The sequence below is a fragment of the Periophthalmus magnuspinnatus genome, chromosome 14 (assembly GCF_009829125.3).
Source record: "Periophthalmus magnuspinnatus isolate fPerMag1 chromosome 14, fPerMag1.2.pri, whole genome shotgun sequence".
NCBI classification, from domain to species: domain Eukaryota; kingdom Metazoa; phylum Chordata; class Actinopteri; order Gobiiformes; family Gobiidae; genus Periophthalmus; species Periophthalmus magnuspinnatus.
In genome coordinates this window covers 1,523,127-1,536,237 of record NC_047139.1, presented here as the reverse complement: position 1 = coordinate 1,536,237, position 13,111 = coordinate 1,523,127, and the positions used below count along the sequence as shown (strand labels likewise).

The 13,111-nt window shown below is 45.0% G+C and overlaps 2 protein-coding genes across 2 annotated transcripts; one reads left to right on the top strand and one right to left on the bottom strand.

Annotated features, from left to right (window-relative positions):
• The first annotated feature begins 3,813 nt into the window (after positions 1-3,813).
• Positions 3,814-6,159, top strand: pfdn1 (prefoldin subunit 1). The gene is made up of 4 exons (XM_033978990.2): positions 3,814-3,865; positions 4,870-5,036; positions 5,132-5,216; positions 6,026-6,159. Exons 1-4 carry the CDS (start codon positions 3,833-3,835, stop codon positions 6,107-6,109), a joined length of 369 nt encoding a protein of 122 aa, XP_033834881.2. The 5' UTR covers positions 3,814-3,832; the 3' UTR covers positions 6,110-6,159.
• A 692-nt stretch (positions 6,160-6,851) lies between these two features.
• On the bottom strand, positions 6,852-12,251 carry ttc1 (tetratricopeptide repeat domain 1). Its single transcript, XM_033978989.2, has 8 exons — positions 12,169-12,251; positions 10,523-10,974; positions 10,020-10,080; positions 8,326-8,438; positions 7,992-8,028; positions 7,584-7,732; positions 7,314-7,368; positions 6,852-7,000 (listed from the first exon to the last, which is right to left on the bottom strand). Exons 2-8 carry the CDS (start codon positions 10,967-10,969, stop codon positions 6,864-6,866), a joined length of 999 nt encoding a protein of 332 aa, XP_033834880.1. The 5' UTR covers positions 10,970-10,974; positions 12,169-12,251; the 3' UTR covers positions 6,852-6,863.
• Positions 12,252-13,111: the final 860 nt, after the last annotated feature.

Here is a 13,111-nt window from a genome sequence, read left to right as displayed (position 1 = left end):
ATAAATACATAAATCTATAAAAAATATCATATTCTGACAGGAGCCGCCAGGTCAGGACTCCACAGAATCATCTGGAACATCTCAGACCTGGAGCTGCCAAACCACCGAACTAAAGGTAAAAGGAGCTGTTCACTTGGAAACTACCACTTGATGACATCACAAGGTGGAACAGAGCGTTTTGAGCTTTGGAGATGTGACAGACTAATAATAAAGTGACTCAAAGTGTGAGCTGAGTCCATGTTGTGTCTTTAAAAACATCAGTGACATTTTAGTCTCTGAGTTTTTTCTAGTTTATTTAAACAAACATAAAAAAGTGATCATCATAAACATTTTCTGATCATGAAAAGTGATTTTAAACTCATCTGGACTTAAGCCTTAAAACGTGTCAGAAGTGTCTTTTTTTCTTTTTTTCAAGCAGTTGTTTTTTTTTTAATCTTTGGCTGAATTTGCAGTCTCTGACCTGGTGTCTCTGTCCTGCAGCGGAAAAGAACAGGACAAAGTCTTAAACTTCAATCACTTTAAACTTCTGTCGTTCACTCACATAAATGTGATGTTTTCATATAAAAATACGTCATTTTAACTGGAAAAACTCACTAAATGTAACATTTTTTGAGACATTCAAACAGAAACATGAGTCAGATTTAAATGTCTTCATTTTGTCACATTGGACTAAAAACACAGAGGGATTTTATTTTGTACTTGAGTAAAAATTCTAATTTCGCCTCATTTTTTGAGTAAAAAACATTTTTATAAAATATACATGGAATTAGCCCATATATATATATATATATATATATATATATATATATATATATATATATATATATATATATATATATATATATATATATATATATGGCCAGTTTTAAATCACGATGTTTTAAATTAACTTTTTTTCCCTGTAAAATTTTGAAGATTTGGGCTGGAGAAAAGAACGAGATTTCCGCAACAGAAAGAACGAAAAGAGGGAAGACGAAAGAGAAGTGTGTGAAAGAGGATAAAAGGAGGACAAGAGTGAGGAAGGACAGAGAGAGGGAGGAGAGGGAGCACAGGTAAGGAAAGGAGAGGAGGAGAGAGGGAGAGAAAAGAGGGAGCACAGGTAAGGAAAGGAGAGGAAGAGAGAGGGAGGGAGGGAAGAGAAAAGAGGGAAATAGAGGGGGAGGAAGAGAGAAGAGGGAGGAAGGCAGAGAGAGAGAGAGAGAAGGAGGGGCACAGGTGAGGAGAGGGGGAGAAACGGGACAGGTGGAGGAGAGGACCATGAGATGGAGGGATGAGGTAAATATTAACTCGGTCGGTCGTAAAAGATTTTTATTGAGCCTGTTTTAAAATGAGTTTATGAGCTCAGCCTTGACACAAATCACTCACAACAGGACTATGGACCTAGGACACGAGGAGAGAGGAGACGAGGAGAGAGGAGGAGAGAGGAGACGAGGAGAGAGGAGACGAGGAGAGAGGAGACGAGGAGAGAGGAGACGAGGAGACGAGGAGAGAGGAGACAAGGAGAGAGGAGAGAGGAGACGAGGAGAGAGGAGACGAGGAGAGAGGAGACGAGGAGACGAGGAGACGAGGAGACGAGGAGAGAGGAGACGAGGAGAGAGGAGAGAGGAGACAAGGAGAGAGGAGAGAGGAGACGAGGAGAGAGGAGACGAGGAGACGAGGAGACGAGGAGAGAGGAGACGAGGAGAGAGGAGACGAGGAGAGAGGAGACAAGGAGAGAGGAGACGAGGAGAGAGGAGACGAGGAGACGAGAGAGGAGAGAAGAGACGAGGAGAGAGGAGACGAGGAGAGAGGAGACATGGATCACTCACAACAGGACTATGGACCTAGGACATGAGGAGAGAGGAGACGAGGAGACGAGGAGAGGAGGAGAGAGGAGACGAGGAGACGAGGAGACGAGGAGAGGAGGAGAGAGGAGACGAGGAGACGAGGAGAGGAGGAGAGAGGAGACGAGGAGAGAGGAGACGAGGAGAGAGGAGACGAGGAGAGAGGAGACGAGGAGAGAGGAGACGAGGAGAGAGGAGACAAGGAGAGAGGAGACGAGGAGACGAGGAGAGAGGAGACGAGGAGACGAGAGAGGAGAGAAGAGACGAGGAGAGAGGAGACGAGGAGAGAGGAGACATGGATCACTCACAACAGGACTATGGACCTAGGACACGAGGAGAGAGGAGACGAGGAGACGAGGAGAGGAGGAGAGAGGAGACGAGGAGACGAGGAGACGAGGAGAGGAGGAGAGAGGAGACGAGGAGAGAGGAGACGAGGAGAGAGGAGACGAGGAGACGAGGAGACGAGGAGAGAGGAGACGAGGAGAGAGGAGACGAGGAGAGAGGAGACAAGGAGAGAGGAGACGAGGAGACGAGGAGAGAGGAGACGAGGAGACGAGGAGACGAGAGAGGAGAGAAGAGACGAGGAGAGAGGAGACGAGGAGAGAGGAGACATGGATCACTCACAACAGGACTATGGACCTAGGACACGAGGAGAGAGGAGAGAGGAGATGAGGAGAGAGGAGAGAGGAGACGAGGAGAGAGGAGAGAGGAGACGAGGAGACGAGGAGAGAGGAGACGAGGAGACGAGGAGAGAGGAGACGAGGAGACGAGAGAGGAGAGAAGAGACGAGGAGAGAGGAGACGAGGAGAGAGGAGACATGGATCACTCACAACAGGACTATGGACCTAGGAGACGAGGAGAGAGGAGACACATAGGTCACTCACAATGAGACTATAGAGCTAGGACATAAGAAGAAGAGACAAGGAGGGAAGGAGAGAGGAAAGTAGACAAATAGGAGATGACGAGAGAGGAGGAGGAGACAAATGAGGAGACAAGGAAAGGAAGCGAAGAGAGAGGAGATAAGGAGAGGATGATGGATTAGACAAATGACTCCTAAAGAACGCAGGAGAATCGGTAAGGAGGGAGGAGACGAGGTAAGGAGGGAGGACAGGAGGAGAGAGGAGACGAGGTAAGGAGGGAGGAGAGAGGAGAGAGGAGACGAGGTAAGGAGGGAGGAGAGAGGAGACGAGATAGTATAATTAAATAGTTTTGAATTATATCCAAATAATCCCTTCACTTCTTCACTTTCTCTTCTACAGTTTGAAGCCTGGGCGAAGTCACGTGTCCTTTGGCGCCCCCTGCTGGTCACTGAGCGCACTGCAGGCTCAGAGCAGGACACATCTGTGACCCACTGACCCCACCATGGACCTAGGAGACGAGGAAACGAGGAGGTAAGGAAACAAGGAGAGGAGACACTTTGGACCTACGAGACCACCAGCTCCTGACCTGTCCACTGACCTGTCCACTGTCCAGTCCTCTGACCTGTCCACTGACCTGTCCACTGACCAGTCCACTGACCTGTCCTCTGACCAGTCCACTGACCAGTCCACTGACCTGCACAAAAGAACATGTGTAAAATTTAAAAGAAACACCTCAAATTATTCCTAAAACTTCAGCCTCGTTCAGTCCTGGTGTGCGTGTTTGGAGCGCCCCCTGCTGTGCGCCTGTGTTCACTACAGTCAAATAAAGTAATGTAAAAATGATCCAAACATTTAAATCACTTCTTAATATTTAGTCTAAAAAGATAAAATTGGGTTTAAAACGCGACTAAATTAAAACTCAAACTTAATAACCTCAGTCAGTTAGTGTACTCTTATAATTTGTCTTTTAATGTTTGTTTTTTTTAGATTAAACATCCTACATTTTAGTTATTATAGTTAAATGACTTCTATCAAAAGTCGGTGATTAATAAGATGCTAAAATTAGTAGAAAAGATGTAAAAATAAATAAATAAATAATGCAGAAAATGAGGTTAGCGCATGCGCAGTACCGCTTCTCTCCGCAGTAAGATGGCGGCGCCCGTGGATCTGGAGCTGAAGAAGGTGAAGTTTTGTTCGTTTTTTGTGCTTTTAAACCTGTTTTCTGTGAGTCAAACTAACGCGGAGATAGTGTGGACTTTAACTGGAACGAAAGAGAAAACACAACTGTAAATATGTGCTTGAAAAAGAGACAAAAGGAACACAAATGTGACAGATACAAAAACGCACGCGGACAGCCCTGCCCACAGCCCCAGGACTGAACCGGGACTGAACTGGGACTAGACCTGGACTGGACCAGGACTGGACCAGGACTGGACCAAAACTGAACTGGGACTGGACTAGGACTGGACCAGGACTAGACCAGGACTGAACTGGGACTAGACTAGGACTGGACCAGGACTAGACCAGGACTGAACTGGGACTAAACCAGGACTGGACCAAGACTGGACCAGGACTGAACTGGGACTGGACCAGGACTGAACTGGGACTGGACCAGGACTGAACTGGGACTGGACCAGGACTGGACCAGGACTGAACTGGGACTGGACCAGGACTGGACCAAGACTGGACCAGGACTGGACCAGGACTGAACTGGGACTAGACTGGGACTAGACTGGGACTAGACCTGGACTAAACAAGGAAGGACTGGACCAGGACTGGACCAAGACTGGACCAGGACTGGACCAGGACTGAACTGGGACTAGACTGGGACTAGACTGGGACTAGACTGGGACTAGACCTGGACTAAACAAGGACTGGACCAGGACTGGACCTGGACTAAACAAGGACTGGACCAGGACTAAACAAGGACTGGACCAGGACTAGACAAGAACTGGACCAGGACTAAACGAGGACTGGACCAGGACTAAACGAGGACTAAGCTAGGATAAAACCGGGACTGGACTGAAACAAGGACCAAAACCAGGTCTACGCCTGGTCTAAAGCTCTGATCCAGGTCCGGCCCCAGTCTTTGCGTGTGTGTGTTTGCGCACACGTCCGTTCCGTCCGTGCGTTCCGTCCGTGCGTCCGTTCCGTGCGTTTGTTCATGTGGACCTTGTGTTTCTCAGGCGTTCTCCGAGCTGCAGGTGAAGGTCCTGGACACGCAGCAGAAAGCCAAAATGGCCGACCTCCAGATCGAGCAGCTGAGTAAAGTCCACAAACACGCTCGTCTGACACACGGCGAGATCAGCGCTCTGCCTGACAACACGAGGCTGTACGAGGGCGTGGGGCGAATGTGAGTCTGGTCACCCCTGTCCAGGATGTGTGTGTGTGTGTTAGCTGTAACTATGGCGACCTGCGTACTAACAGTTGCCATGGTGACGTTTCCAGGTTCATCCTTCAGCCCAAAGAGGAGATCAACAACCAGCTGATGGACAAGCAGAGGACCGCCGACGAGAAGATCAAGGAACTGGAGGTACAACAGGAAGGGCATCTGACGCACGGGGAGGGAGGGCATCTGGCTTTGAGGACAGGAGACTTTGGGGTTTCGCCATGGGTTTCATAACGATGCAAAATTAGGACTGTTGCCTTAGTGATTAATCATTTAAAACAAAATATCATAACTTTTGAATGGGGAAAAGTCCTTAAAACGTTGCATAGAGCAGGAAGTGGATGGACCATGATGAATTCTCAACGAAGTCAAGAAGTTATGCTAACTGGAGGCACTGCTCTGTCTGAAGCTCTGTCACTCAAGTTAGTTCTTTATGGTCAGATTGTGTTAAAACGAAGCTCAAATTAAAGTCTGACTGAACAACAGGTGAACTGAATTGTGCTGTTAAAAAAAGTCCGTCTTAAATATCACAGTCACAAGCTAGCATTAGCATTAGCATTAGCCAACAGGTTTACAGTTGCTCACTCTCACCTTTTTGTGTAAAATCAAACTCATAAACGGGACCATGCTTTAAATCCAGTTTGTGTTTTTTTTTTTTTTCCCTTGAGCTTATTTGTCAGTGTTTGGTAACGTGTGCATCGCGTCACCATGGAAACGCCTGAACATTCTGCCATAGATATACACGTAGAGCCCCTCCCCAACGAACGAATTGAAGAAATCTGTTTCAGAGCCTTAAACGAAATCACGACTGAAACCTCAGAGTTCAGGGTTTAGTGTCCTTTTTTTCCTTTTTTTTTTTAATGAGTGAACTGAAATTTGAACAATGTCGGGCTCATGTGTTAATTTCCACAACTGGCCATAAATTAATGTTTTTTTTTCCGTTTCATTTTCAGCAAAAGAAGCAGTACCTGGAGCGCAGCGTGAAGGAGGCCGAGGACAACATCAGAGAAATGCTCATGTCCCGAAGAGCTCAATAAAACAAAGACTTTTACATAAAATAAAATAAAAACATTCACTTCCTGTAGAGTCGGCCAATCAGAAACGCCCGTGCAACCGTCAGCCAATCACACAACCTTTTATTTAAACTAGGCCTGTCACGATAAACGCAACGTCGTCTTATCGTTCAGTATATTTTTTGGGGGGCTTTTTCTTTGGTCTTCTGGGAAATTTCAGACTCAAAGTAACGACTAAAGTCTTTCGTTTTGCAGTTTTATTTATTTCAGCTCATGATTTTTAACAATTTTGTAAGTTCAGAATAGTTTTTGCCGTTTAAATCTCTTGCGTTTTTGTGTCAGTGGCATAAATTCATTTCCATATTCTTGTTTATCATCTGTATTTACTCCCAACTTCAATTGTTGTTATGGCGACAGGTCTATTGTTGACAAATGTTTGAATAAAAATGTTCCCTCTCACTGTTGTTTTGGGATGTAGTAACAGTAACATTAAAGTCTTATCTAGAACCACAGCTACATGGACCATGATCCTTTGCCCTGACTGAGCACTGATCATCTCCAGAACGTGACGGTGACAGGCCACTAGAGGCGCTACAGGGCATTTTGAAGGAAAAAAAGTCTTAAAACATCATTTATTTAAAGGTTTTTCTCGCGTCTGGTATTATTTGACCTAAACTCCGCCAACACAATCCTCAAACGCAGACACAATTTGACACAAGACGGCTTTTAAGTCCAAGTCCCGGTCCAGGCCCTGGTCCAGTCCTGGTCCAATCTCTGCTCATCTGTTGTTGTTGTTGGGGTTCTGTACAAAGTTGATGTTGTAGGCCCCCGTGCTCTGGTCTTGGTTCAGCTGGAAGTTACTTGTGGAGAGACCGAAAGGACGAAGAATCATGTTTCCGAGATCCTTTAGTTTACCTGAGGAGGAAATAAATAAAATAAATACAGGACAGAACATGTATAAACTTGTGAAGTCGTAGTGCACAGTTTTGTATCATGTTTTTGTATATTTATGGAGGATTGTCGTGTGGGAGCATGGGTGATGTCGGGTTGTGGGCGGAGCCTCGTACAGACTTCCTCGTAGGGCCCGTGAGAGATCTCTAGATTACTCAAACATGGATGGACGACATGTAAACCCTCTTGAGGCATGTTTCTGATGAGGGAACAGCGTCAGAGCAGTTGATTTTCCTCTTTTGGGATTTATAGACTTTAAAACAGAAGTGGTTCGTACTCATCATTTCCTCTTTGAGTTTCTCGTTTCTCTCGTGGATCAGAGGCGGAAGTCTCTGCAACAAAACACAAGATAAAACAGAGGGTTAGTGGAAATATAGTGTGTCAGATGCCCTCCCATCCTCCTGTATCCCCGTGTGTCAGATTCCTAAACCAGGACTACATCAGGTCTAAACCAGGTCTAAAAGTAGGACTGAACCAGGTCTAAACCAGGTCTAAACCAGGATTAAACCAGGTCTAAACCAGGACTAAACCAGGTGTAAGGACTCACTATAGCGCCCCCTCTGGCAGTGCTGTTGTGTGGGTCTCTCTCTAGGACGCTCTTGTAGTCCTCCAAAGCTTCGTCCAGTTTGTCAGTTTGTTCGTAGAGTTCAGCGCGGCGGAGCAGAGCTTTGAGGTAATCAGGCTTCAGCTCCAGAGCTGGACACACAAAACACCTGTCACTGTGGACATTCAGTATTTAGAGGGACAGGGAGGGACAAGGAGGGACAGAGAGAGACAGGGAGGGACAGAGAGGGACAGGGAGAGACAAGGAGGGGCAGAGAGGGACAGGGAGGGACAGAGAGAGACAAGGAGGGGCAGGTCGTCTGTGTGTTTGTGTGTCGTCTGCAGGTCGTCTGCGTGTCTGCAGGTCGTCTGCGTGTCTGCAGGTCGTCTGCGTGTTGTCTGTGTGTCATACCTTTGGTGCAGTCGGCGATGGCTTTGTCCTTCTCCCCCTGAGGAGATGAACAGGTTTAGAGAAGTTTGAAACATGTTTTTGAATTTATTTTAAAAAATGAAATAAATTGAGAGACGTCCAAGTCGCTCAGGACGAGTCCGAGTCATGATTCACAGAGTTCAGTCCATTAAAGAGTTCTTTTTATTTTAAAACTATTTTCAACTTAAAATCATTTAAAAACATGTTTTTACTAAGAGACTGCTCTCAGAAAAGTTCACGCCTCAGTCTGTCATGTTCTAGTCACGTAGTAGCAGTAGTCGTCATATCTGTAGTAGCTGAAGTACTGCAGTATTACCAGGTGCACTCTGGCGGCCCCTCTGTTGGAGTAGAGTACTGCTCTGTCACAGCTGAAGCTCAGAGGACACAGACTCAGAGCCTCAGAGTACACACTCTCTGCTGCACACCAGTCTGAAAATACACACATATACACAACACATTTAATGAAAATACACAACACATTTAATGAACATCACTGAGTTTAAAGTCCAGATGTTTCATGTTTTTATAATGAGACTGTGTTTGGGGAATAGAACCTGAGATAAACATTTACTTCACTTAGAGCTGACTCAGTCTGCACCTGTAACTGACAAAACTGTCCCAGAAAGTCTCCAGTCTGAGTTCATCTACATGCTGCCTCCATGTGTGACCCACTAAATTTCTAAAGTCTGTGCTCAGTTTGCTGTCACCGCTCACTCACATAGTTAATATGTCACTTCAATCTGGAACATTCCCAAGAGCTTTGAAAACTGCAGTTTTCAAGCCTCTCCCTGCCAACCGCTTCATGTGGAGCCAAATGCGTCTTTATACACTCTATGGCGCTAATACAATAACGCAAATTAAAAAATAGAAATGTGCATACAGCTGAGACAAATCCAATGAGCCGTTTAATGTTTCTGAACGTGTCTGCTGTTTGAGTCTTTTCATTAGTGTTAGTGGTAGAGCTGTATGTTTTTAGAAGAGGATTTATGTGAGAAACAGTGAAAGGAGCAGTGAATGAGGAGCTGAAGATCTGAAATATTTGTTTTTTATCTGTAAAACGATTAAACTCATGATTCACCAGTTTAGTCTGTTTTATATAAATACACTGTTTCCTAGTATTTTTTCTGTATCTATAGTCAGGGTTCCCACATCTCCTGGAAATCCTGGAAAGTAATTGTTGGCCTGTTTCCCAGACATGGAAAATTAGGAAAAAAGGCCAAAGGTCCTGGAAAATACATACGTTGTCCTTGAAAATGTCTCCACACTGGATGTATGAACAGAGACTTTTACTGCAGCTTCTGTCTAAAAACAAAATGCAGGAAATTGCACCTGTTTTGCACAAACTTTAAGTCGACACAATCAAGTTCATTGTGTTCATATTTGGTGATCTACAAAACATGTTTAAATAAAATAAATAAAATTGTTATTATTGCATTAATTGAGTGCAGCGCGTAGACAATATGATAAAACTAAAAGGAATAACCTTTTTGTAAACTCCAGGATTACGAGGCCAAAAATGTCCTGGAAAATGATTTCAACCAAACTGTGGGAACCCCGATGGCTTTGGATGAACTCCCCCTGCAGGTGTGGGGTTGTGGGTGCAGTCTGGGTGTCAAGTCGACGGTTGCACACTTCACTGGCTGCATTTGAAGGCCAGTCCCATTCCTTGCACCCCACGAATGCTGCATCACTTCTTCTACGGGACAAAACGGAGTCCGCGGCCGCTACAACACACTTTTAAATGCAAGCGCTGGTTTACCTCAGCCACAACGGTGCTACATGAGACTGTTAAAATATGAATGAAAAGCAGCTGTCACGGTTGCTAGGCGACATAACGTAACTGACACATCGTAAGCGCACAGACAGCGGTTGACGTACACTCCGTGGCGTAGGCTTGTCCCGTCGTCACCTCGCCACGCCCCCTTTTTAATGGACCAACTGAACGGCAGCAGACCAAACATTATATTCTCACAGAGTTTTATGTTCAGATGTTGTGTTTTTCAGACTGACCGTGTTTTTTGAACAGCTGGTTTCCTTCGTCTTTGAGGCTGAGGCTTTGCTGCCGACGAACCTGCAACAGAAATAACCCTTCAGAATAAAGCCACACAAAACTGCCAGGCCTTCAGAATAAAACTACGACACATCTGAGAGACTGAACTTCAGACTAATCCAATAATCCAAGGCATTTCAGAACACGTTTGTAGAGGTTTAAACTACGGGATTAGCAGCTTTTACACAGAATAAGAGACGATGAGACACAGGGAGGGCATCTGACACACAGGGAGGGCATCTGACACACACAGGGAGGGCATCTGACATACACAGGGAGGGCATCTGACACACAGGGAGGGCATCTGACACACACAGGGAGGGCATCTGACATACACAGGGAGGGCATCTGACACACAGGGAGGGCATCTGACACACACAGGGAGGGCATCTGACATACACAGGGAGGGCATCTGACACACAGGGAGGGCATCTGACACACACAGGGAGGGCATCTGACTCACCTCCTTCTCTTCGTCGGTCAGATTCTTCTCCAGCTCCATCAGGTACTCTTCGTCAGTCTGCACCTGCTCCGAGGGAAACTCCGCCCCCTCCTCTTCACCTGCCGACCCCGCCTCTTCCTCTACAGAGCCCGCCTCCTCCTCTGTGCATCCTCGTGTCCTTTCCTCGTCTCCTCCCGTAGCTCCTAAAGCGTCTCCTTCGTCTGCAGCGCTCGGTTTTAGTCTCTCGTTAAACTGTTCATCGTTTTGGTTTTTCACATTTGTGTCGACTCCCGGTTCCTCTCTCAGTCTCTCGCTCCTCTCCTCCGTTGTCTCCTTGTTTTCCTCCTCTTTTGTCTCCTCCTTCTCGCTGACGTTCAATCTCTGTAACACTTCTATCGTCTCCAGAGTCTCTTCACAGTCATAAAAATTCTCCTCTTCGTCCTGTTTTTCTGTTTTCTTTCCCTCCATCGTTGCTGCAAAAATTTAATCAGAAGTAAACATTTAAATCCAGCCTGTGTTCTGTCTCATTCTTTCTATCAGGTACAAGCTCCATTCTCCCGCTGTATTTATCCAACCACAACATCTGGGAGGGCATCTGACACACCACAACATCTGCAGATTAACAAGAGACATTTGACCTGCCCCATCTCAGTCTGACACTACAGGGATATAGGAGAATGGGAGGATATCTGACACACAGGGACCTGGCTTTAGTCCTGTTAGTCCTGTTTTAGCCCCTGATTTAACCTGATTTAGCCCCTGATTTAGTCCGTTTTAGTCCTGTTTTAACCCTGTTTTAACCCTGTTTAGTCTGTTTTAGTCCTGTTTTTTATCTACTGATTTAGTTCTATTTTAGTCTTGTTTTAGTCTGTTTTAGTCCTATTTTAGACCCTGTTTTAGTCCTGTTTTAGACCCTGTTTAGTCCCTGTCTTAGTCCTGTCTTAGTCTCTGTTTTAACCCTGTTTAAGTCCTGTTTTTTATCCCGATTTAGTCCTGTTTTAGCCCCTGTTTTAACCCTGTTTTAGTCCCTGTTTAGTCCCTGTTTAGTCCCTGTTTAGTCCCTGTTTAGTCCCTGTCTTAGTCTCTGTTTTAACCCTGTTTAGTCTGTTTTAGTCCTGTTTTTATCCCCTGTTTTAGCCCTGTTTAGTCCCTGTTTTAGTCCCTGTTTTAGTCCCTGTTTTAGTCCCTGTTTTAGTCCCTGTTTAAGTCCCTGTTTAGTCCCTGTTTTAGTCCCTGTTTTAACCCTGTTTTAACCCTGTTTAGTCCCTGTTTTAGTCCTGTTTTAGCCCCTGTTTTAACCCTGTTTAGTCCCTGTTTTAGTCCTGTTTTAACCCTGTTTAGTCCCTGTTTTAGTCCTGTTTTAACCCTGTTTAGTCCCTGTTTTAGTCCTGTTTTAGCCCCTGTTTTAACCCTGTTTAGTCCCTGTATTAGTCCTGTTTTAACCCTGTTTTAGCCCCTGTTTTAGCCCCTGTTTTGCTCACAGTCTTGGCAGTGACACATGAGACTAGCCCGATGCTAACAGCTAAACCCGCTCTTTAAACTCAGAGTTTTGGGTCAAATCTTTTGTCAGCTCCTGGTTCCGGGTCTAAACCAGGTCCAGAGAAAGTCCCAACGGTTTATAAACATCAAAACTCCGTGAAAAGACAAAAACAAGAGAAAAGTCCTACCTGCCGCTACTGTTAGCCGCTACCGTTAGCCACAAACAAACGCCACTTCACTGCTACTTCCGGTCACATGCTCTGACGTCACACCCTGACGTCACAAAAACGAAAGCGTTTTTATGATTTTCAAAACAGACTGGGACCGAAAGTCGAGCTAAACAATGAATATTTATAAAGAAAGGTTTGAAATTGAGACAATTTAACTTTAATTTAACTTTAGTTTAACTTTAGTTTAACTTTAGTTTTGTTTCTCTGCCGAAAAAAATGAATTTTGTTAATATAATTTTTTTTATTATTTAGTTTTCTCATTATTGTGTTGCTTCAGGTTTTCTTGTTTTTATTTTTATTTCTCTCTCTGTTGGTTTTCTGTTGTTTATATAATGTTAGTCTAGATTTAAGCCCTGTCTACTCCCCTGGTTTGTTCTTTAATTTTCATAAAACTTGTGTTTTCATTATTTAAATCTGCAAAACTCCTTTGAGTTTGAAGGTTGAAATTATGAGTTTTCAGAAAATTAATTTAGAGAAAAGCAAGACATATTTTTAATGCATAAATGAATCATGGGCGACATTTTGAGGACTTGCTTTCTGGTCTTAGTCCTCGTCTTAGTCCTGGTCTTGGTCCTGGTCTCTGGTCTTGGTCCTGGTCTCTGGTCTTGGTCCTGGTCTTGGTCCTGGTCTCTGGTCTTGGTCCTGGTCTTGGTCCTGGTCTCTGGTCTTAGTCCTGGTCTTGGTCTTGGTCTTGGTCTTGGTCTTGATCTCAGACCAGTATCTGAACAGGAAGAGTCTGATATGAAGCAGGACTAAAACTGAGAGTTTGTGGTCAATTTGTTTTTCAATTCTGTGTCACAGTTTCACAAAGTCATCAGTCGGCTCAATATCAGGTCTGAACCAGGTCTAGACCAGGACTAAACCAGGACTAAACCAGGTCTAAATCAGATCTAGACCAGGT